Source organism: Malaclemys terrapin, chromosome 14 (assembly GCF_027887155.1).
Source record: "Malaclemys terrapin pileata isolate rMalTer1 chromosome 14, rMalTer1.hap1, whole genome shotgun sequence".
NCBI lineage: Eukaryota > Metazoa > Chordata > Testudines > Emydidae > Malaclemys > Malaclemys terrapin.
Genome location: NC_071518.1, coordinates 33,689,433 through 33,714,965, shown reverse-complemented (window position 1 = coordinate 33,714,965; position 25,533 = coordinate 33,689,433). Strand labels below are relative to the sequence as shown.

The following is a 25,533-nucleotide window of genomic DNA, read 5'->3' as shown; positions in this document are numbered from 1 at the left end:
AGGTGGAGGCTGCAGCAATGGGAATGTCTGATATGAGAAGGCCATAACAACCCTGAGACAGTGATGAGTTTTACATAAATCCCCTTATCCCAGGTGGGAAGGGAAAGGGCTACTGCAATATAGGCACCAGCTACCACAACAGTTGCCCCAAAATAGTTCTGTCCAATAGCTTAGGAAAGTAAGTATAATGTTAACAAAATAAATAAATAAATAAAGCCACAGCTGTGATGATGGCAAACTAAAGTAACTTAAAACTAATTAAATTGAGTCCCTCTAACCACTTAGCATGGTTCTTGTGATAGTATTGTATTATACTATTAAGGTTAGGAAAAGCTAATGTCCTAAAGTGCCTTTATATGTTCAAGAGATGGGTTTCCCAACCACTTTCTTCTTTACAAAATAAACACTCTACTGCACAGATCTACCATTCCAAGTTAAGAGAACAGAAGACAGAGTTGAAGGAGCAGAAGATGAAAGCAGGTGTGTATATTAATCAGCTGAGGCCTACAATCTGAGGTTTGGATTTATACGAAGATGACTTTATTGTAGCTTCGTATAGAAGTTGATGTCCCCATTAGAGCTACTCACTGTAGAAGGCGGCTTACATTTCAGCATTTTGAATCTTTTAGCTCAGTTAAGGGGTAGAATCCAAGCTTTTTTAAAGAAATGGCTATTTACAGCAAAATAATTAAACAAATTTTTATTTACAAATTTAAGTGCATAAATACTTTACATTACTCTATTTCAGGGATACAAAGGAAAAGGTGTCCAGCCAAAAAGCCCTAGGACATGTCTAGAGACTGACCATTCTTTTCATGTATACAGAGAAAGCGGCTCATAGGATAGTAATGCAGCTCTTTTTCTTAAAGCCAAGATTGCTTCTCTACTTGCCCTCATTTGTAATACTCAAATTAGAAAATGAAGCTTTCACTCAAACAAGTTTGCTCCTGGATAAAAAGTCACATTATGAATGACTTGCTTTACTTAACACTCACTCATGGAGTTAAATACTACCAACCTGAAATTGCAGATGCTTCCTGGATTTTAAGTTATTTCTTAAGTGAACTTCATGCCAGAAAGTTCAATTTTTACAGACTTCTACTTTCCCAATGGCTCAGGGTAGGAAATGGCCACTTCAGGCTTAATGTATATAATCAAATACTGTATCAATTCTACAGATCAAACAGATGGACAAGGACCGCTTCCTTTTAAAATGTGGCATTTTGTACAACAGTGGGAAGCTATTTGTTTTACCAGAAGGAAATGCTTTTCCATTCTTTGAGGTCTCACCTTAACATTTCCATAAAGAGCTACCAAAAGCAGCAATAATTTTCTGGACTTTTGGAGGGAGGTCAAGAACACTTTGCTGGCAGTATGCTAGTATTCAGATTATTTAGTGTTAATCAGAATCTAAGTCCTGGACCCCATCATATTCAAACTCCTGCAGAATATCACAGTGGTATTTGACCCATGTTCTGCTTCTGATACCCCTGCCATCTTCATCACTGAAGCTCCCATCAGATTCTAGAGAGAAAACATTAAATGTTTCAAACTGCATGTTAAAATCTCTTTGTAGTTAAAGATCAGTTATGATTCAGGAACTATTAAATACTTAACTTTATATGGTAATGCAAGAGTTTCCCACCTGCCCACTGCCAAAGAATTACAAGTTCTGCATCAGATGAGTTTTGAGTTATACTCCTTTTCAAGGCAGTGATGCTAACTTTGCACATATAGCATCTTTTAACTGAGGGTTTCAATGTAGCTAAGAAGTCTCAATTTTAAGAATAGAAAAACAGGATTTGCCCAAGATCGGTGGCAAGAGTTAGGAACTGAATTAAGTCTCCAAACCTCATATGCCTTATAGTGCAACTCTTGATAGTTAAAACAGCTTGATAAGGATTTCTAATGAAGAAATTCCTCAGTCAGCCAATAAAGATGAGTTCATCCATTTAAGACAAACATCAAATGAGAATCCACTAATGAAGTTTACTCCTACCTGGCCCCTCTATGCCATATGAAGTATTTTCCCTTTGTTCCCTAAGATTTTTCATGGAAAGAAGGGTTTGCAGAAGTCTCCATCACCTCAGTTCTAATGGGCTTTCACAACACTGAAAGACTTAAAAAGGAATTGAGGAGTTTAAGTTCTACTTGCCAATACACCTCTACCTCAATATAACACGACCCGCTATAACACGAATTCGGATATAACGTGGTAAAGCAGTGCTCCAGGGGGGGTGGGGCTGCACACTCCGGTGGATCAAAGCAAGTTCGATATAACGCAGTTTCACTATAACGTGGTAAGATTTTTTGGCTCCCAAGGACAGCGTTATATCGAGGTAGAGGTGTACTTGAACAAGTGTGAGATGTGTGAAAATGAGGAACAGTTTATTCCTATCATCCACTGATAGTTGTGGAACAAATCATTCAAGACTACCTTTGAAGTCTCCAATTTAATGAACCCTCCCATTCCCCATGAACATCCCCATTCAGTAATGATTGCACCTTAGATTGTGACATTATAGCTAGCAAAAGTGAACACCATCAGAAGATTTAAGCCTCATCCCCTAAATGGGCAGAAGGGCAGGTAGTACTGACAATGAAATACCTCTATCTTTTCCTTCTCTGTCTTCATCTTCCTCAGGAAGGAACTCATCTTCATCAGGATAGTCATTACGCCAATTATTCTCATTGTTCTCATCATCTTCATCATCATATATTTCTTCAGAAATATGATCATCATCTACCTGCATGTCAATAGGGAAAGGACTATTCAGAGGAGGAAGAGAGTCACAGAAAAATTAAATGATTTCTCCATCAGTCTACATAGCGTAAGATGAGGAAGAAAAAAAAATATTCACTAGTGATACTTAGTTACAGTGACACCATCCAAAAGTTAAAATGATGTATTGTAGCCTCAATGGGCAGATCAGTCTGTTCAGGCCTGGCATAACTTTTGTTAGTGCATGCAATAAGTTTAGTACTGTGTTAAGGAAATAAAACTATCCTAATAGAACAACACTGATGTGGTTGCACCATTACCTATTTTGGGCACTGCTGAAATTGCAAAATTAATTCCACCCACTCCAGTTGTACTTCAGTGGTTGAATGAATAGTAATTTTGAGGAAAGTTAGCTATTTGAAGTGATAAAGCAGTGTTTAATTTTGGCAAAGGGAACAGAGGATATGCAATGAAAGAAAGCTTCTTACCAGTGCTTTCTGTTGAAATATGAAATCACATCACAACTGAAGCACAGTTCTCTCATTATATATAATGCACAAAACTTGACTGAAACCGTAATAGTTTAAAGGTAAGTACTCAAATTAGGAAATGCCAGAAATAAGGCTGCCTATGCAACCTTATTTTGGCCCTCTTTGTGCCATCTTGTGTGTAGGCATAGCTGCTCATCAACAAGAAGCAAGTGTGACTTGTTAGTCCTAGAGACCCACACAACTGAAGTATGAATGACCCAGATTCTTTTCTTGTGCATTGTTTACCAAGTTCCAGTCAGTTACACCTGTGCAAACACGAAGACAATGGGAGTTATAGGTGTGTTATGTCGGGCATAATTTTCCCTGACAATATGGAAAGAACCCTGATTGAGTTTGCAAGACTGGTAGTTAGAAAAAGCACATTTGATACAAAAGTCATTGAACTACAAAATGCCATTTTGCATGGTCATGATTTTCAGACTAGGACAATGTAATTGAAGCAGGTTTGTTTCCATTAGCTTCTTTCATTACTACATAAAGTCTGGTTTTTGATTTCCTCGTCCTTACCAGTTCATATTCCTGTGTGTACGGCTGCACAGAGAGGATGTTCTGGATCCAGCCAGGAGTCGATGTTTCCATGTAGTAAATATCATAAACATAATCATCTTCCTTCCCATGGTGTTCTAATCCTTTATCATTCTCAGATACAGTTAAACGCTCACGGATCATTTCTACTGCATTGCAAAGAATCACATCTGGATCATCAGTTTTCTGTTATCAAAAAAACCACCACCAATATTTCATTGAAGTCACACATAGTGAGTTTAAGTGAGCTACAACTAAAACATTTATCCTTAATGCCCCAAATAGGGCAAAGTAAAAATATTTCGCAAGTTATTTAAAAAGTTTTACTATTGAAAGCTTTAGATTGCTGATGCTCCAAATAAATTGTAGTATGACTTTATCTGGGAGGGGGTGCACTGGAGAGCCTTTCCATAATCCAAACATTTTCTGTATAGTTAATGGATATTGTGTGCTCACAGCAGTTTTTAATAATAGAATTTGAGACTTTCAGCTTATGTTTGAAAATGAAACATTGAACACTAAATAGAAAATCCACCCATTTTGCTCAGCTCACCAATCTGTCCATTTACAACACCTCAACCTAGAAATGGAAATACTGATTTAAATGGGCATTGCCAAGTGTACTGCTGGCAGATGTCAACCCACTGAAAAGTGAATCTACATCAGTAGTTCAGAGGCCCACATACCAACTAAACAGTTTCCAGTCAGTTTTAGCATTTTATTTTAGGGAGCAATTTCATTAGTGTTTTTTTCTGTTTTTGGATGGAGGGCTCTTCATACATACATTTGTTAGGCAGGAAGATTTGCATATAGCTTTAACTCAGACTCCATATCACCCATAAATAACGACTGTAGCCTGAAGAAATTCAAATACACCTCTACCCCGATATAACACAAATTCAGATATAACACGGTAAAGCAGCGCTCCGGGGGGGCGGGGCTGCGCTCCAGCGGATCAAAGCAAGTTTGATATAATACAGTTTCACCTATAACGCGGTACGATTTTTTGGCTCCCCAGGACAGCGCTATATCGAGGTAGAGGTGTACAGTCTCCCCCTCAGAAAGTTAAGCCATGGTCGGCCTTCTCTAGAGAGAAGCAGTAGCACTGGTGTAATTTTCCTACTACAGCATTTTAAAAATAAAGGCTAGAGGCAGCTGTAAACGAAAGCAACTGCTTTCTTGCTTGAAACTACTGCTACTTTACTGTGTAAGCAGATAACTGATTAAAGGTGAAACATGAGTTAGTACATCAGCTTCAAAGTAAACTGGATGGGTTGGAAAGTCATCTTGTCTTGTGTCTTTTGTCTGGTTTATTCATGGGTAATAATGAAAGTGTGTGTGTATGTATGTATGTATGTTTTAGCACAGGGAGTTATTTGTGAAAAGCATCCAAGGACTGTTTCTGTTAGGTCAAGACCAGTGCTATACACGCTGCATAAAAACTTTAGTTATTGAGATATTCTAATCAGCTCTCCTCCTTTCTCAACTCATGTGTCACTGATAGCCCTTAATATTAAACAGAATTGTTTTTTGCATCATTCAACTTGAACAAAAACAGATGTCAATTTCCATTTCAGGGTTTCACGTGTTCAAAGTTGGTGGGTTTTCCATACTCAAAAGAAATCTTAATTTGCAAAGCAATTTCATGTTAATATTTCAAAAAGCTTTCCCCTCCAAAGTTTTGGGCCTTAAATTCACATCTATGCAGCTATTAACCACCTCCCCCCTCCCCCAAATAATAATCAGAAACAGGCTCCAAGGGCACACTGTCCACCCCTTGTCTTCTCATTCTGACATGAAAAACGCTCCCAGTTTATTCTTTGTGATTTGGACATTTGCAAGTTGAAGGCAGAGTTTTCAAGCATTTGTACACTCATTGCTTTCCGTTAAAAGACAAAATATTAGATCAGTGTATTTGTTTTTATCTTTGAAAAAAGCACAGGCTGTTCCTCAAAGAAACCTGATCCTGAACAGATTTTATATTAAAGAATCTTAGCACTAAAATTATGCACAAGGTACATACAACTAAAAATTGGTATTTTACAATGGAAATGTTAATATGTTCACTATAAACCTCATCTGTGTTACTGATATTTCTGTACACAATATAAGGATGTGTTCTATGGCTAAAATATAATCCACTCTGAACTACCACCATCCATATACAAATTCATATTAGTGATGGAAATTATATATATACATATATATATATACATATACATATACATATACACACACCCCCCCCCCTCAAAATGTGAATCATCAGCAGTTATGCTGTCTTATTCTTATATCTTTATTGCTGGGAAAAAAAAGTGGAAATATCCAGAGTTCACCTTGCAAAGATGGTAGCTGCTTCTAAAAAAAAAAAATGCAGTTTTAGTCATGAAATCTATAATCAAAACTTAGATCACTAATTTACACATTACTCTTTAAATAAATGGTTAATACACTACAAAGGTTTGTCTGCCTCAGATAGGATTTAATACATATAGTTGTGCAAGTGGATACACATGCTTAAAGTGAATAGTTAAATATTTTGTACAGTATGACACTGTTCTATTACAGTAACATCTGTTGTAGTAGAATTGTGCAGTTACGTATAGGTAAAAAATGACACCTATACAAAAGTTTAGATTGTTTTCCCCTGTAAATATGAGACCAATGAACAAGTCCAAAAGACAGGAAAAGGCTGCTGGACCCGCTGAGTCTGCCCCTATTGTTTCTGTGTTCCACATTCACAGGAGAAAAAACAAGCTTTCCGGCAGATTCTTTCCCATAGCCAGAATCATTTGCAAATTGTTGGCTTTGGCAGGCCCACTGTTTCAGTTCCATTGAGGTTGGCACAAACTCTCCCCTTGCTGGAACAGGTGCTTGAGAGAAATTCCACCCATCAAGTTCAAGTGCTTTCTGAACTATTTAGTCAATTCTGAGGTGAGAATAGGAAAACCAGTAAGACTGTCTCTCTCATCCTAACCTCTATAGAAAGGGAAAAAATTAAAAGGGGAGAGGGAAATGGAGAATGAAGCAAACGTTGGCCTGGTTTGAATTTTTTTTTTTTTTTTGCCTAGACACCTCACAATTAAGATTTATTAGTAACAACGCTATTGGGCTTCTGTAGTGCCATAATTCTACCGCTGTTTGGTCAGTCCCAGTGTCAGGTAGCACTGCGATGCATTTTAAAAATCTGTAAGTTCTAATTCAGAAGGAACTTTTAAATGCAACAGAGAAGGACAAAGCTGATTTGTGGAGCCTCATTTCCAAACCATTAATGATATTTCCATATTAAAAGCATTTCTGTATTTGAGAGAAGAAATAAATTGAGCAGGTTGCATCTCTACCTTTTTGTAGAGGTGCAGCTACTACTGCTCCTGAGGACTGAATTGAAGTCCAATCTCAAACACACACAAGAACAAAACGAGTAAGTAGAGGAGACCGTATCTAGCACAAGCTGGGATTTTGACTGCACATTATAGTTCCATTTCCTAAAAGCAAATCCTACTGAGTCACATTTTGAGAGCCACTACTCCTTCCCACCTTGCTTTTCTCATGCGTATTAGGGGGAAAGAGACTGAAGCTGACTGAGGGGAATGTGCAATAGCTGCAAGTAGTCTAGTCTGAACAGAATGTTTTTGTTTTTAAAAGAAGCTAACATGCACTGAGTGCTGGGTTGTACAATTATTGAATGCTGTGTATGGATAAACAAGTCATTTGGACAAGCACTCATTCTAGGATGGGAATGTTTCAGAATCAAAAACAATGTATTATTGCACTGAGCTGCCAGCTGTTTATCAAGATGCAGCATTTTCAGCTGGAGTTGCTCAATTTTTACTGATGGAAGTAGAATGGATTTAAAAACAGTTACCACATTCTCCTTGCCCACACTGATGTTTACTTCTCTCTCCAACATGGAAAGGTTTTTGTTTTCTCAGAGCTGGGATCCATTGGTAATGGAAATGCTGAATGGGTTTATTCTCATATATGCTATAATACAATGCTTCCTTCAATATCACCCTTCTCCCACCCCACACAAGCACAATATTCTGTGACCTGCCACAGTCATGAAAAAGTTTAGAAGGTTCATAATGTGCTGTACATATAGCAACCATGGGAAACAGACAACTTCGTCACACTTAGAATTCCACCAGAAACCGAGCAGAGATTCCTGCAACTTAAAATATGGGTGCAAGATGATTGCAAGATTATAAAAATAAACACGGCACACTGAAAACATGTAGCGCTCAAAAAGCTCTCAGTGAGAAGGGTGTCAAGCACAGCGGCCTAAAGCATTAATTTCAGAAAAATTGGAATATTTCTAGTTGGAGTTGCTAAAATAATCTTCCCAGCGTGAACTAAATACACAGTGTTCTCTTAAGTCTACAGGAAGAGTCCATGCCCCTACTGCTGCTCAGACTTGTCAAGCAGCAGAGTTAAAATAAGAAGGCTCAGACTGGTTTCACAGCTGCTATTGAAAAATAAAGTCCTGAAATACTGTATCAATCTCACTTTGCTGCTGCTTGAGGGAACTATGAGCATCAGCAGAAGCAGGTGTTGGGGTTATTCAGAAGGGGGAAGCTCAGTCAAAGAACAGAGGCCTCTTCTCTCCACTAGCCTTCTTTGCAGGCGACAGGGAATTCTGAAGGGTTGGGGACTTGCACACGCAGCTTCTCCTTTCTAACAACTAAATAAGGTGAAGCTGTGTGTTTTATACGTCTATTAGCCAGGCTTATTTGAGAGATTAAACCCCCACCTAGGCCACAGAGAAGACACTAGTAGAAATCCATGCACCCTCCCCTACCCCATAGAGCAGGGGTGGGCAAACTTTTTGGCCTGAGGGCCACATCGGGGTTCCAAAACTGTATGGAGGGCCAGGTAGGGAAGGCTGTGCCTCCCCAAACAGCCTACCTCCCGCCCCCTATCTGCCCACTCCCCAGCTCCTTGTCCCCTGATGGCCCCCTCCCCTAACCGCCCTCCACCGAGATCCACCCCCTATCCAACCCCTCCCTCCCCCTGCTCCCTGTCCCCTGACTGCCCCGATCCCTATCCACACCTCTGCCCCCGACAGGCCCCCTGGGACTCCCATGCCGATCCAACTGCTCCTGGTCCCGACTGCTCCCCAGAATCCCCTGCCCCTTATCCAACCCCCCCCACTCCCCAACCCCTAACTATGCCACTCAGAGCACCAGGACTGGCAGCCGCGCTGCCTGGCCGGAGCCAACCACGCTGCTGCGCAGTCAGAGCACCGGGTCAGGAGCTCGCAGCCCCACTGCCCAGTGTGCTGACGGCACGGTGAGCTGAGGATGTGGGGGAGCAGGGACAGCAGGGGAGGGGCCTGGGAGCTCAAGGGCCAGGCAGGATGGTCCCGCGGGCCGTAGTTTGCCCACCTCTGCCATAGAGGTTGTTCCAGGAGGCTGCACTTCTCACTAGGAATTAAGTAGTAAGACCCACCTCACCCGTATCTTTTATATTTTGCTCAGGCTAGGTTTAATCCTCCAGCTATTAAGTGTCTAGTTAAATGCCTTTATGTTGTCTAAACAGTATAGATTCAAAATCACTGGCAAACATCCAGCATGCCCACTTATACAATTTTACTGCACCAAAATGGAATGTAATTTGGCTAGTCAGTAGTGCAGAAGTCTCAATACCAACCTGTGTGTCTACTGCAGTGATATTGGGGTCTCTCTCTACTTCCTCCTCTTGTACTACATCAAACAACTGGAATTCCCCAAAATAACTTGAACTATCATAAGTAGCAGTGCTTCCTTGTTGTGAAGTGTCTTTTTTTGCTTCAGGGTCCAGTTCGGCACCCTCATTTGTCTCCCCGCCATTTGTGTCAAGCACAATTGTTTCTCTTTCAGCACAGTTTGGCCGATGGCTGGTTATGATGTGGTACCGGTTTTCCTGCCTCTTCACCTGCTTGGAGGAGCGAAGGTCCTGAATTATTCTTTGAGTGCTTCCTAAAGAGGGTCGCAGAATCTCTGCTGCTTTATCTCGAGTAATAGCTTCTTGTACATACTTCTGAACAGGCTCATTCTGGACAGAGAGAGAAAGTGGGGAAAAAAAAAAAAAAAAAAAAGTCAAACCATTGACTTAAAACAGAATCACCCTCCTTCCTGAAAGAGCTTTGAATCATAGAATATCAGGGTTGGAAGGGACCTCAGGAGATCAGCTAGTCCAACCCCCTGCTCAAAGCAGAACCAATTCTTAACTAAATCATTCCAGCCAGGGCTTTGTCAAGTCTGACCTTAAAAACCTCTAAAAAATATTCCACCACCTCCCTAGGTAACCCATTCCAGTGCTTAATTTGTGCCTATTATTGTTACAAGTAATTACCAAGATTGGAGTAAACTAAGATGCAAGTTAAAAAAAAAAAAAAAAAAAAAAAAAAAGAGGTTTAGCCTGTTGTCAAATGAACAAAGTAATCTATTTCTATTCTATATAGGTTCTTATACCACACATCATTGTATCTGCATGTCTTCCAACAGTGCATTAACCAACATGAGGAATATGTCCTGTTTGTTCTCTTATCCACCACTCAGGAGAAGTGTGCACTGTGGAGTGTCTTGTTATGGTATGGTGGGTTATTTGGAATATAAAGTTATTACTATGTATGTGTTAAAGACAAGGTCAAAAAACATGCTTGAAGTGGAAGGTGGTGAGGTTTGTGATGGTCCTTGTACTTGTGGGAGTTCATTCCACAGTCTCAGGCTAGTCCCCAAGAAAGTTCTGTCTTCTGCACAGATGAGCTTTACCCTCATTGCAGGGAGTTCCATTGTGCCAGAGGAGTGAAGCTGTCAAACACTGTCTTCATCCCAGAGTTTCAGTTGGTCTTTTATGTATCCTGGGCCCAGGCCGTGAAGTATTTTAAAAATGAAGTCAAGGTCCTAGCCCTTATTTGAAGTTCTAGGAGAAGCTAGCATAGAGAGCAGAGGAGAGGGCCAATATGCTTGTGGTAGCCTGTGTTGCTGAGGAGACATGCTACAGCATTCTGTAGTAGTTGGAATTTCCTAAGCACGGAAGACTTCGGGGCCAGGTACAAAGCATTGCTGTAGTCCAGCTGAGAGGCGATGAAGGCATGATAACTGAGGTCATCGTGCACCAGGATGAGACAATCACCCACGCACAGGAGATAAAGTGTTACTCATGAACACTGCTACATGACCATTTCAGCGAGGAATTAAAGAGCCCTTCTAAACTATGCACTTACCTGACCAATTGTGGGTGTACACCTTCAATCAAATGAGACCACACCATGGCTGTGAACTCTTCAAGATGCTTTCCTCTGTCCACCAGCATAACTTCTGTCTTGCTCATTCAGCCAGCTATTTTTCCATTCAAGAGCTGAGCTCATCCAAGTCCTGGGCCATCTTGGTGGTCACATGTTGGGAAGGATAGGCTGAACTGTGTGTCATCTACATACTGCAGAAATCTGAGTCCATGTTGTCTGACTAGTTCACCTAATGGCTATATATAGATGTCAAAAAGTACCAGAGAGAGAACTGATCTTGGTGGGAGTCCACAAGCAAGGAACCTAGTTGTGGATGTACAGCTTCCCCATCACTACTCATTGGGGCAATCCCTCCAGGAAAGACTCAAATATTTTAGCCCTTTACACTGGACCCTTACCACCTCTCTCATGTGAGAGAGGACTCATCAGTACGTTTCTCTGTATTTGCGCAGGATTTCCAGGCGACAATGGGGGAAGAAATACATTTAAAATCAGATTATGGAGAAAAAACATTAAAATGAGTAGGGGGGCTTTGAGGCAAGTGGAGGACCCAAAGCAACATCGAATTCACTTTTTGAGGTTGACTAGTTTTCAATATGAAACCACCCCCTCTTCTGGGCTTGGTTTGTAGGTGCTAACACGGCAGACCATTAAATGGCTGCGCAGCGGTATCATCACCCAGAGGAACTTAAAGGGCAGGACAAAGAGGTGTCCGGTGCCCAAGCAGGAGAGCCCTGGTGAGACAGGAAGTGTTCAATGGGCACCTAGTTATCATAAAAGCCCATTCACTACCAGGCTAGTCTCTGGGGGTCAGGCAGACTGGCCCAGCCTGGAGGCCCCCGCTAACCCAGAGGGTGGGCAAGGGCCGGGCTCCCCACAGAGCATCTCAGGGACGGAGCCCGCTCTGGGCTGGGGGAGGCCCCCCAGAGCCCGCGGGGGGCGGACCAGACAGGAACCTGCGGTACCTGCGAGGGCACGGTGGCCACCAGCTTGAAGAGGTTCTTCTCCACCGGGTCGCGGGGGGGCGCGGGGCCCGGCTCGCTGCGCTGCCGCTTGCAGGCGATCACCAGGGCCTCGGCCGGCTCCGACCCGCCGCGCTTCCGCTTCACGCGCAGCACCGCCGCGCGCTCCATGCCGGCCATCGGGCCGCACAGCATGCCGGGATAGAGACCCGCCACGGACAACGCTAAACCCCGCCCTTTACCTACTAGGGGCGGAGCTTTTATCATGCACTAACCCGCCCCCTAGTGGGCAGGGTCCGGACTAGAAGCCCCGCCCCCTTGACTCGCCTCTCTCCGGTCGCGTGCGGTTCTTTTTTCTCGCAATGCAGGCTGGGAAGATGGTGGCCTGCTGTTCCCGCGCCTGACAGGGCGGTAAGGCTCGGCGGCCCCGCCGTGCGGCGCTGGCCCTGGGGGGCGGGGCTCGGCTCGGGGAGCCGGCCCGTCGGCTGGGTTGGGCCGCAGTTGGGCTCTGCCCTTGGCTCCCAGCGCCGTCGCAAGGCGGAGCCTCCGCCCGTGCAGGTCCCCGGGCCGGTAACGCGTCCCCGGGTCCTCCCTGCTCCCGGGAGCGGGCAGCGCCCGGCTCTTGTCCTAGGGCCACTTCTAGCCATCGGGCTCCCACCACCATCTTCCAGGCCTTGAGGTGGGGCCCCTCCCCCACTCCCGCCCTGAGGCACCTGCCCTTGTTTCTGCCCCTGAGCGCCCCAGGCAGCTGCCAAGTCCACAGAATCCCAGAGTGTCAGGGCTGGAAGAGACCTCAGGGGGTCAGCTAGTCCCACCCCCTGCTCAGAGCAGGAGCAACACCCCCGGGCCCCAGCCCAGTCCAGGTCTGGCGCTTTTCTGTGCCAAGGGCCTGGAGATCTGGGGGCGGAAAGTGTTACAGGAGAAGTAGGTTAATTGCTCTGCAGCACCTGTGCATGCCTGAGCCCTCCGAAACTGAGGCTGTGTGGCCTGTCAGTGGGATTTTTTGTTATTGCCATTTCCCTCTCTGTCTGTTCTGTGACCAAGCGGAGTTTGTCACGGCTGCTGTTTCTGTGTCTTTCAGAAATGATACATGCAGAGATTTGGGTTGAGTTTTTTAAAACATAAACTTGATAATTAAAAGAGGAGTTGAAATGGACGTCTAGGGTTGTTTTTAATGCTCAGTGTTTAACGTGGTGTTAATTTAACATCTTATTTGCAGATAGTGTAGCAAGCTCTACAAAACAGTTCCGCAAAACGTGCATCATAAGAAACCACTTATGGTTTTCCATAGATCAGTTACAAAAAGGGTATTGACTTTTTGATATATTATCAAAATTGTTGAACTTGTGCATTGATCTCTCTTCAGTTATTGTATGGACAACAAACAACACACTACAGAAGTGTAGTCACATTGCTTAATGCTCATCTGGAAGGTGCTCAAGACACTATAGTGATGTGCCTACTATAAGAACCTATACAGAATAGAATAAATGCCATGTCTTGAGAGAATCCCCTACTGGAGGTTAAATAGTCTCATCTGTTTACAAGTCCTTGTATATTTTCTTTAATCTCTGGCCATCAGGAGTCAGGACTAACCATTTTCCTTTTGCACAGTATGTTGCTCTTCAGCTTGTGTGTCAAATTACTAATTTTTTCTCCATATACATGTTTTTATAGGTTATATAAATATTTGTTGTGCTCCATCTTTGTAAAAAAAAAAAAAGCAGAAGAAAAGACAAGATCCTGCTCTAAAGAATCCTTTGAATTAGATCAGGGTAGGCAACCTATGGCACGTGCGCCAAAGGCGGCACGCGAGCTGATTTTCAGTGGCATTTACACTGCCCGGGTCCTGGCCACCAGTCCGGGGGCTCTGCATTTTAATTTAATTTTAAATGAGGCTTCTTAAACATTTTAAAAACCTTATTTACTTTACATACAACAATAGTTTAGTTATATATTGAAGACTTATAGAAAGAGACCTTCTAAAAACATTAAAATGTATTACAGGCGCGCAAAACCTTAAATTAGAGTGAATAAATGAAGATTCGGCACACCACTTCTGAAAGGTTGCCGACCCCTGAATTAGATAAAGAAATATTAAAAGACATCATACAGTGAATGAGGGGCATACTTCACAGAGGTTAGAAATAGCCTTTTATTACTAGTTTTTTTTATTTCTCTTCTGGATTGTCATATTGGTAGTGTTCACAGAAGAAGTGCATCATAGTGAGTAATCATAAATGAGAAGATGGCATATAAGGATTAGGAGAAAGTTACAAGTGTCAAGAGTGTAATAGAATAAAGCAAAAGGTGGAAGAGCAAGGAGGCTACTAATGAGTAAGACTACAATTTAGTCATGGGTATTTTTAGTAAAAGTCATGCACAGGTCTCGGGCAATAAACAAAAAAATCATGGCATGTGACCTGTCCATGACTTATACTATAAATACCTCTGACTAAATCGTAGGTGCTGGGGATGAGGGAGGTGGGACATGCCGGCAATGCTACTGCTGCTCTGTGGGGAGCTCTGGCACGCCACCACTGCTGTGGCTGGGGGCAGCCCAGGGACCCGCCACTACTCCCGGACTGCTGCTCTGGGATCAGCTGCTCGGGCGGCCTTGTTGTCAGCTGCACCTGCTGCTGCAGAAGTCACGGATGTCCCAGAAAGTCATGGGATCTGTGACTTCCATGATCTCCATTAAAGACTCGCAGCCTTACTAATGAGATGCTTAGGAATGAAGCCTATAAAACAGGGAGGAGGAAGAGTTAGTATATGTCATAACATAACTTGTATTTTGTTTAAACAGGTTTCTGATAACAGGACAAAAATTTGCAATTATTTGAATTGAAGCCAGCTCCATAAAACTGTCCTCACAATACACAAAGAATACAAACTATGAAGGTCTTCTGTGGAAGGGCCAATCCAACCACAGGTTCTGTGGAATGGTTAGCGGAAGATGAGAACTATGACTACCATCAGGAGATTGCAAGGTATGATGGGAGAAAACACTTGACGCTCTCCTTAGATGCAGATTAATGAAATGTAAAAAAATGAATGCAGTGTGACGATAACAGAGTTTCAAATAAATTGTGTGTATCTTTTATAAGTGAGTATAGGGGAGGGTGGAAACACTTTTCTTAGCAGGCTTTCTGCATCACTAGTTAAAACAAGAATAATTTGAAATTAAGATATTACTTAAATTTACCTTTACAGAAAAAGCCTGTGGAGCCTGGGATTAATAACATTATTTAGACAGTCATTTAGGCTATGTTCACCTGTATCTTAACTTATACCAAGTGGAACGTTGTAAAAATACTAATTTAAGTAGCTTCACCCAAGCGTTTCCTTTATTAACGAATGGTTATCTAGGCTGGGATTTTGATAGGCCCTGAAGTGAAATAAGTGTCTGAATCCTATCAAAATGTAGTGGGAGTTAAGTATCTGACTCTCAAGCTCCTCTGAAAATCCTAGCCATAATGGTTTCTCATTGATCATATTCTTGTAACAACCTTTTAGTAGTTGAAAGTAGTGATCAAAGAGATCAAATGACTGGGTCAGCTTATTGGGTTTTTTAAAATAGTGTTCAAATCAGACAAATTAAAAAAAACATGCATTTATTTGTCCTCCTCAGGTTGGGGGGAGAGTGTGTGTGGGGGGAGGGGGGGGGCGGCGGGGAGAATACAGTGGCGGGTATATTAAGATCCTCATGGTATTTAAATTGGTACTGATGATAACCTGAGTGATTATGTATGTGTGTGAGAGAGAGAGTGAGTTATAAAATCACTCAGCCTATTATCAGTACCACTTTAAATAGCATGAGGATTTTGACTTACTAGCCAGCTCCAAACCAGTCCTCTGTGGTTAGTACTCCCTTTCTATAGATTTCAGAGCTGTCTATAAAAAGAGGACCGTTTTCTTTCCCTAGTTCCTAATTACTAACTGACATTCTCTGTCATTAGTAGTTGTTGACAGTAACTCACCCATAGGTTCATGTATTTGCTCTGTACTGATTTTTCTAAGAATGCTCAAGATAGAGTATACTGCAGGAATTAACAGAAAAAACAAAAGATTATACTACATGTAACACTTAATTCATAGCCCATTAATTCATATACTCATGCCACTCAAAATGGGAAAACCCGGAATCATAAAGTGACCTGAATTCTTGAGGCTAGGGGTGTGGAATCAAACAGCCTCTTAAATGGACAAATGACTGTGTCACAGTAACTTACTCACTCACTAGGAATAATTGCTTCACAGTGATGATTCTTATATCTGCTAACAAATTTATATTGTGATTGTTAATATGCAGTGTTTTGATCTGTAAATTCTATTTTATTTTCAGATCATGCTATGCAGACATGCTGCATGACAAAGACAGAGTGAGTATAGAAAGTAACTTGCATGGTGAAAAAATGTAGTGTTCCCTTCCCCTCAGCAGCTCCCACTCCATGATTGTACAGGTTCCTCTGGAAGTTGAAGAATTTTGCTACCTGAATTTTCTAAGACCCAGTGATGATTCTTGGGGTACCGAGGACTCTGAGCCACCTTGTTAACCTCCTGCCTCCAGTGTGAGGAAGACTTGCTTGTTATTCCTGGGAGAATTCCGCACCACTGTGCATGCGCAGAATTCATGTCCCGTGCAGATTTCCTTGCTTCCCCGCAGAAAAATGACTTTCTGATGGGGAAGGAAAGGGAAGCCACAAGAGCGGTCATGTGACCCTCCCGGCAGTATGTTTTGGGTGCCTAGGGCAGCCCACACAGGTAAATCACAGTGGGCTAGAGGGCAGGGCTGGGGGATACTTGGCTGGTGGCTTCTACCCTGTGCTGGGCTCAGCTAGTCCTGGCTGGGCTGGGGAGAATGGGACTTCGTATTCCCCTGCATGGCATCCAGGGCTGGGTCAGATCCACCCCAAGATTTATCCCCAGGCTGCAGGAAGCTCTGCAAACTCTTCCCCTATCTCCCCTCCACCTCACCCCCCGCTTCCTGCATCCATTGCTCTTCAGCTGCAGTGGGAGGGATCACTGTATGGGGAGATGCTCTCCCATCCGCCCAACCCCCGTGCATCCAGATCCCTCATACCCAGACCGTTCCACCAAGCCTCTCCCCCCACACACACACACACCCAGAACCCTCCCCGCTGAGCCCCTCTCCCCCTGCACCTGGACCACCCTGATGAGCCACCAGCACTTTGATCCCCACCCCACCGAGCCTCAACCAGCTGCCCCTGGATCCCCACCCCACTGAGCCCCACTCCCCCAGCATCTGGACTCCCCCCATTGAGCTCCCCTCACCCAAACCCCCGTGCCGAGCTCTATCCTTCCAAGTCACCGCCCCCCACTGAGCCGCTTCCAACGTCACTTGGACCCCCCTGCAGAGTCCCATTACCGTTGCACCCAGATGCCCCCCACACTCGGATCCCCCATTGAGCCGCCTGAACCCAGATTGCCTCATACAGAACCCTCTCAATCCACACCTGGATCCCCCCCCATACTAAACCTCTCCACACTTGGTCCTGGCTTGCTGAGCCTGCCTGCCCACACCTGATGCGCCTGTTATCACTCACATCTGTGCAGCCAGTGGCCTCTGCTCCCGAATGCCATGCTAGAGTCTCCACATTTATTTGACAAATACAATTTTCAGAATTTTGCAGAATTTTTATTTTTTTGGTGCAGAATGCCCCCAGGAGTAATACATAATTCCATATGTAGTCTCTGTACATATATTTCCCAACAATATTAACAACCACTAACGTGACCTTCACTTTCATTTATGACCTCACATGGACATTCTTTGGTGAGCCAGAATCAGGATATTCTTATAACCCCTCTGCCAGTTGGCATTAAGGGGTTCTTGGGTCACAGGCCCCAATCCTGCAATGATATCCATGCAAGCCTGACCATGGTGGGCTAGCCAACATCTAATTAACAGTGTTAAAAATTGCACTGGCATCCAATGAGCCACTGCTTCCAGGGCTCCCAGTGTTGCTAATATAGCAATAGTGGGGAACTTTTCTAAACATTTTGTTAGGATAGATGGAAACACTGTTTCTTCTGCAAGAACTGATGTTAAGGAGCAGAGAATGAAGAAAAATACTTTTGTATGAGTAATAGTGATGCTCTCAACTCTTGAAGGGAAAATACTGAAAGGGGTGGGGGGCAGGGTCGGCCAGCCTGCAGATTTGCTGCTTGGCCTGTACTGAGCATGCTCAGTAATGCTGCTGAAGCCGCTGCCCTCACTCCCCCTTCCTCCCCCAACCCACCTATCAGCAGGCACGGGTCACCTCTTCTCTTGCCAGGTAAGTAAAGGAGGAGCTGCTTTTCGGTTATGTTGATTTTAGACTTGTAATTTTCTGTCATACCTTCAGAGGGCACTTTAGACTCATCTTATAAAATTCAGTTTCTGCAGTAATTCCATCTAGCCTTGTCTGCCTACATGTGGCTGTAACTAAGTTCTTTTTATTCTCCTCCACTTATGCTGTGTTCTTAAATCTTCCAGTTTATGCTAAGGGAGAAGTTGAGGCGAATACAAATGTCTTCAAATAAGTTGAGGACTTAAAAAAAAAAAAATGTCTTAAAGGATTGGAGATCTTTCTGCTCCATCTATGGGTGAATAGTCTCCTAAGCGATTCTTATGATTATCTACTGTATGTATTCCGGGAGCATGCTGTGACGGTGCTGCCCGTGGGAGCCAGCTGAGGTCACTCAGTTAGGGTGAACTGCAAACAAAACAGGGCAGACAAACTCCAAAAGCTGGTGGATATTCCCATACTAGGTTTACCAAAGCCAGCACAAAACAGCTCCTGTAGTACCTCACTGGTTACTGAGAAGTCCAAACAACGCAGTTCCCTTAAAGTACCCAGCCTCAGGCCTCTGTCCAGACACACCTGTCAGATATGATGATGATTACTGAAAATCTTACTTCATCATATAAAAGAAAAGGTTCTTTCAATCCCAAAGGATCAGCCACATACCCAGGTCTAATTATAACTTAGATCTTACCCAAAATACACGCTAATAGCCTCTTCTTATTAACTAAGCTAAAATTCTTTAAAAAAAAAGAAAAGAGAAAGAGTTGGTTAAAAGATCAATATACATACAGACTTGAATTCAATTCTTGAGGTTCAGATACATAGCAGAGGTGAGCTTGTAGTTGACAAAAGTCCTTTTAGAAATAGTCCATAGGTTATAGTCCAATGTGCATATTCAGGGTGGCTCCAGTCGGTGACTGGGGATCTCAATCCTTATGGCTTAAGGTTTCCCCCTCTTGAAACCCAAAGCAGATCTGAGATATGCAGTAGGATCATGTCCCAGGGTTCTTCTTTCCGCCTGAGAAAACAATAGGCTTAATTCTCCTTCTCTCAAACATCCTGGCAATTAGCACAGGGTAATCTATCCATTAAACAGTTCAGATACAGGTTACCACAACCTTCAGAGAGACATATAGACAATAATACTGTTTCACTCAAGTATCATCATAAATGTTAATATTCCTTTTTTGATCTTTGAATTAAAGTTATAGCAATGGACAAGACTTGTTTTCTTACATCACAAGACCTGAGCAAACATCTACCCTTGAGATCTCTAACAATGCAGACTTGCATTTCAAAGCTCTATTCGTTTACATATCTTCCTAACCAGTTTCTACAGTTCACCCACGGGTCAGGTCAGTTGGTGAGTTAATTAACTCTTTCTGGCCCTGTCATCTTCCAATGAAATATTATATTACACTCATAACGTCACACATGCCTATAGTGGTAACAGCACTCCAATACCAAGATTTAGAGGGAGATGGTGGGACAAAGCCGTTAAATAGCTGTACTCTAATTATGTCAAAATTGCCACAGCAGAACTGAGGCTTGGTCTACACTTAAAAGTTAGGTCGACATAGCTACATTGATCAGGGATGTGAAAAAAACCCACATCTCTGACCAACATAGCTATGCTGACCTAACCCCACTGCAGCTATGTCGATGGAAGAATAGGTTGCATCTATGCTAATGAATTATTCTGGTGTAGTCTCTGTAGTATAGATGCAGCTTGATTGTGGTAAAGGATAGAGCTGACCCTGTTAAATCCAGACAGTAAAAGAAACACAGGCTATTTGTAAAAGCTTAGCAAATCATATGCAAGGAAGCCTTAAAAATTACAATGTTTTTTTAATTGAAATACACTGTTTTGTTCACTCTCTTCTGTATAAGGTGTACTACAGTTGGACAGATGGCCTTTCAGCACTTTGCTTTATCTTCCTAGCATTAATCTGAGTATGCTCAGACTCTCTCAAAGCAATGAACGCAAATAAGCCAATATTTTGGCAGGAATTTCTGTTTCTTAATATAGTGACATACAGTAATTCACTTGTAATGGAAAAAATGCATCATTTCTGCAACAGATTTAACGGACAAGATATGAATGTAGTAGATATGATTCCAAGGAGACCAAGTCAACACTTAAACTGTACTCTAGATTCACACCTGTTACCAGAAGCCCTAAAACGTATTATTCATACAGGATTGTTCTGTAGGTCCTGGGGCCAATGTACTGTACTTGGCCTACCAATAATAAACATGTTGGACTATGAATACCATTGAGTATTTAAGAATAAAATGAAGATTCGATTTAGGTAGTTCTCTTGTTTGTATATGTTATATTAACATTATCAAGTCTATTTATTTTGGTCTGTTGCAACACATTTTGGCTCTGTGTGCAGAGAAGTGGAGTACATGTGTTCCGCATGCTTGGGGATGCCTTTCCGTTCAGTTCCCATTTACATACCCTGATGTAAATACCTCGCTGCAATGAGCAGACAATGTAAGATGTGAGGAAGGCAGTTTCTTTATTCTAATAAATACCATAAGTACAAGTTGCGTACTCTGCAGCAAACTTGACCTGACATCTGTAGTATTCAGTACAGTACACTGGAAGTTTCCTTGGCAATCTCAGATAAATTAAAAATGTGAGGAATGTAAGACTCAGGGCTGGTCTACTCTACTGCTCAAGTCAATGTAACTTACGTTGTTCAGGGGAGTGAAAATGAGACACACACACACACACCCCTCCTCCCCCACTCCCTCCGAGCGACGTAAGTTACATTGACTTAACATGGTATTCACACCAGGCGCCTCTTGCGAAGGTGGAATAATTATCCTGGTGGGAGAGCGCTCTCCCGTCAGCATAATGCATCTTCACCAGATGCATTTCAGAGGCAATGTAGTGTGGTAGTGTAGACTTGTCCTAATATAATCAATGCAGTGTCCCCTTTGTTAATTTATTTGATATTGCATTCAGTTTCTTCTGTGTTTCCCTTTAATATTCATATGCTGCAGTATTTTGATTTGAAAATGTGTTAGAGAAGTTAAGGACGAAGCTGGAGGTCTTGACAGCTCAGGGATTATTTGGAGCTTTAGTACCTAAGAAGTAATAGAATGAGGCTTCCATGGATTATGCAATTAAGAACAAGAAAATGCATAATTGCCAAATGGATAATGTTGAAGATTCCCTGAGAAACTAGACACACAGGCCAGACCATTCAGCTTTCCATGTTCATCTGATGGGTCTTCCATCCTCTGGAAATTTAGCCACTTCCAAAATTGGAATTTCTGAAACCCAGTTTTCTACTAAAGCAAACTAACTTGCAGGTGGTGTTTTGAATATTTAACCCAGTGCTCCCTAAAGAGTGTGCTGTGTCTTACACCCTCCTCTCCTTTGGGTGGGTATGTGATAGATTAGTAAAGGAGGCACACAGACTTCTCTGTTGTTATCAAAGTTCGATTTAATTTGAAAAACCATTTAGCTGGTATGCTTGCAAAGAAAACCTCCAAGATGTGATATGAGTGTAACCCATACAGCAATGTCCGCCTGAGTTTGCAGAGCCCGTGAAATCATGTCTCTGAGAGGTATGAATTGCTGTTTCAAAGTGCTGGGTCATCAGTACTCTGTCCTTTCTTTCCCTTTCAGCTATTCGACACCACCAAAAAAATTAGTTCACAAGCCAAAGTTCAGGGATGTTTCATAACTCAGTAGTTTATGTATTATTTTCTCTTTGCAATTTGATTCCTTTAATTAATTTTAAGTTTTTTTTTTTTTGTAGATGGCAATAGATCAGAATGGGCTGTCAAACTCTGCCTCTAGCTAGGAATTATGCACATCTGCATCTGGCTTTACAGAACTGTAAACTCTCTCCCAAAGTGTGATTTAATCAAAAAATACCTCTGTGGATATTGGCAAGGAATTATATGTGATGCAGGCTTCAGTGAATTCCACTGATGAGACCAGTGGTTTAAGATCACAGAGGAGGAGAATGACATTGAAGCTTTGGAAACAGCAGTGGATGGCCATGGTAATGTTTTGTGTGACAGTACCACAGATTTTAAAGCTTTGAGTTAGAGTACAAGCTTGAATTAAAATAATCACTAGTAGGACTCGACAGTGAGTAGAACAGAAGAGAAGCTGCGGTTCCAAATGGATTCCAAGTTCCTGGGACTGCATCAACTTGATTTTGTTGTGAAATGTGGTATGACACTTCTGATTTCTAGGAAGAACTATTGGATAATGACCCATGTCCTGCTTGTTGAACTTCTGACTTTTGGTCTGAGGAGTAAAGTTCTGAAGTTGTTGCATAGGCTTGAGATCCATTTTCAGGGTCAGGAATCTTATTTTAGCTACATCAAAAGCCCTTCATGGCCTTTGATCAAATTGGAAGGGTGAACAAAATCTTGAGTATCCTACCAAGGTAAAACTTGATTTGGGAGGTGGTAACAGCCCTCTGTTTTGGGGGTTTTTCCCCCCTCTTCCAAGGTTACAGTGGTTTGAAGAAGGGCTGTCAAGTGATTAAAAAAATTAATCATGTTTAATCGCGGAATTAAAAAATTAATCTCAATCGCACTGTTAGACAATAATAGAATACCATTTATTTAAATATTTTGGAAGTTTTCTACATTTTAAAATATATTGATTTCAATTGCAACACAGAACTCAGTGTACAGTGCTCACTTATATTTGTGTGTGTGTGTGTGTATATATATATATATAAAACAAATATTTATGCTGTAAAAACCAAAAGAAATAGTATTTTTCAATTCACCTCATTCAAGTTCTGTTATGCAATCTATAACAAAAGTTGAACTTACAAATGTGAATTAGGTACAAAAAAAACTGCATTCAAAAATAAAACAATCTAAAACTTTGGAACAATGATGGGCAACCTGCGGCCCACGGGCCAAATCTGCTGGCGGGCCGCCAGACAGTTTGTTTAAATTTGTATGCCCGCCCGCATCTCCCAGTGGCCGCGGTTTGCCATTCTCGGCCAATGGGAGCTGTGGGAAGTGGCATCCAGCACATCCCTGCAGCCCGTGCCGCTTTCTGCAACTCCCGTTGGCAGGGAACGACGAACTGCGGCCACGGAGCTGCGGGCGGCCCGCCAGCGGATTACCCTGATAGGCTGCGTGTGGTCCGCGGGCCGCAGGTTGCTCACCACTGCGTTAGCGCTTGTAAGTCCATTCAGTCCTATTTCTTGTTCAGCAAGTCACTCAGACAAACAAGTTTGTTTACATTTGCAGGAGATAATGCTGCTCTCTTCTTGTTTACAATGTCACCTGAAAGTGCAGTCATGTAACAAAAAAAAATCTACATTTGTAAGTTGCACTTTCACAATAAAGAGATTGCATTATGGTACTTGTATGAGGTGAATTGAAAAATATGATTTCTTTTGTTTATCATTTTTACAGTGCAAATATTTGCAATAAAAATAATAATATAAAGTGAGCCCTGTATTCTGTGTTGTAATTTCAAGCAACATATTTGAAAACGTAGAAAAATAAAAAATATTTAATACATTTCAATTGGTATTCCATTTAACAGTGTGATTAAAACTGCATTAATCGCATGAGTTACCTGCGATTAATCAACAGGCCTGGTTTGAAGACTTTTGCCACTCAGGTCTTACCTGGACTAGGATTTAGAGGTGTGATGCTAGAACACATCAATGGTTTAACTAACCAGTTTAGTAAAGCAGTGTATACTTTAATATGTTCCACGTCTAGAGTTAGACTTGCCCTTAGGCTTTAATTCTGCCAGTTTAGCACATGTTAAAGATGATGTGCCTTAGTCTTCTAATAACATTCTTGACGTCACACATCTATCCTAGCTTAGACAAGGCCTCTGTGAACTCTGCCTTTTTTGTGTCACTTGGGTTTGTTCTTGTATATGGAAAAACTTCTAATTTGTAAATATAGATTTCCGTTCTGTTCAGTGGGAAATGTTTTTAGAGTATTTTACAAGCTAGTGGTGTCATTTGTAGACTGTGAATTTACAGGAGCATTGTTTTTTTTTTTTTTTTTTAAAAAGACAGTTCAAAGGTTTCCATTTTTATAAAAGATTGGACTGGTTAGGCAGTGTTTTAGTTTCTTTCTGTTGTGAACTAGTTTACTTGTGTTGTAGGAATTTTTATAGGGGGAGGATTGCTGTCGGCCATGTAAGCTGAAATCCTGCTCCTGCAGATTAGTTTGTATAGTTCTATTAATCAAAGATGTTGACAAACACAGTTTTGCAAAATTCATTGCTTAAACAATATACTTTAAGTGCACACACTACCTTTTCACAAACTGCCAGCTGTTAGTCATAAACTTTCTCCAACATAAAATAAGGAAATTTTACAAGCTTGAATTACACACACTTGTTTCACAACAACCTCTCAAAGTAATTATAGTGGACTCTGGCCAGGCATTGTGGATCCTTTAGGGGAAATTATGCAGTTTTCATCTTTCTGTTAAAATTCCATTCTACAAAAATCTAAAGTATAAAATTATCTGAGTAGTATATGTTTCTTGCTTTAAAATGTACCCAGCCTGCTTAATAATATCTTCAGCAGAATGTCTCAACTGATACTCCTACACAAACTACTATAGAACTATTAATAAGTTTGCCTAATTCAGCTGAAGCTTTGTTTATTTATCAGCATCAAAATCGTTTTTCCTGATACAGATGGATGTGAACTAACAGAGTGAAAACATTGAGGCCCTGATCCTGGAAAGACTTTAAGCATGAGTAGGCCCATTGACTTTAGTGGTATTAATCTTATGAGCATAAGTCTTTGGCGGAGTGGGACACAAGTCAAGAACCTGACTAAACAATATTTATAGTTTTCAATATGTATTGAGGATTAGAGGTCTTGAGTAGGAAGAGCTTATTTCTGCTTAAATGTATATCTTGGTGTTTCAACCTTCCTTGCATAGGGTGTTTTTTAATTTTTGTTATGTATGTTGTTAATGATAGTAAATATTACTATCACGTTTCCATACCAAAATAGTACATATAGACCAAATGTCATACTGAGATTACCACAGTCTAGACAGTGGTCAGGTTCCCGCTTGTAAAATAGTAGGTGCAAGACACATCTGTGGGATGTCATTGAAATGAAAAATCCTGCAACGGAGCTGTCCGAATGTCAGCGTACACATTTTCTGTGAACTGTAAGACTCCAAAAAGAAGGAAAATGGCTATTCCGCATCAACTCAAACAGTCAAGAGACATAATCATCCCTCTAAACTT

The 25,533-nt window shown here is 41.9% G+C and overlaps 2 protein-coding genes across 6 annotated transcripts in view; one reads left to right on the top strand and one right to left on the bottom strand.

Moving 5' to 3' along the window:
• Positions 1-685: 685 nt before the first annotated feature.
• Positions 686-12,191, bottom strand: SLC7A6OS (solute carrier family 7 member 6 opposite strand). Its single transcript, XM_054049078.1, has 5 exons — positions 11,989-12,191; positions 9,445-9,828; positions 3,781-3,984; positions 2,609-2,747; positions 686-1,524 (listed from the first exon to the last, which is right to left on the bottom strand). The coding sequence occupies exons 1-5, from the start codon at positions 12,178-12,180 to the stop codon at positions 1,400-1,402; spliced, it is 1,044 nt and encodes a 347-aa protein (XP_053905053.1). The 5' UTR covers positions 12,181-12,191; the 3' UTR covers positions 686-1,399.
• A 116-nt stretch (positions 12,192-12,307) lies between these two features.
• Positions 12,308-25,533, top strand: part of PRMT7 (protein arginine methyltransferase 7) — a 44,224-nt gene continuing 30,998 nt past the window's right edge. For 3 of the 5 annotated variants that reach the window (XM_054049066.1, XM_054049069.1, XM_054049070.1), the window contains exons 1-3: positions 12,308-12,396; positions 14,792-14,975; positions 16,331-16,367. In XM_054049066.1, the coding sequence (XP_053905041.1) occupies positions 14,881-14,975; positions 16,331-16,367 (132 nt within the window). In that variant the 5' untranslated portion in view covers positions 12,308-12,396; positions 14,792-14,880. Of the gene's footprint in view, positions 12,397-12,437; positions 12,665-14,791; positions 14,976-16,330; positions 16,368-22,075; positions 22,325-25,533 lie in introns of those variants that run through there. The other 2 variants (XM_054049067.1, XM_054049068.1) reach the window with 2 other exon arrangements.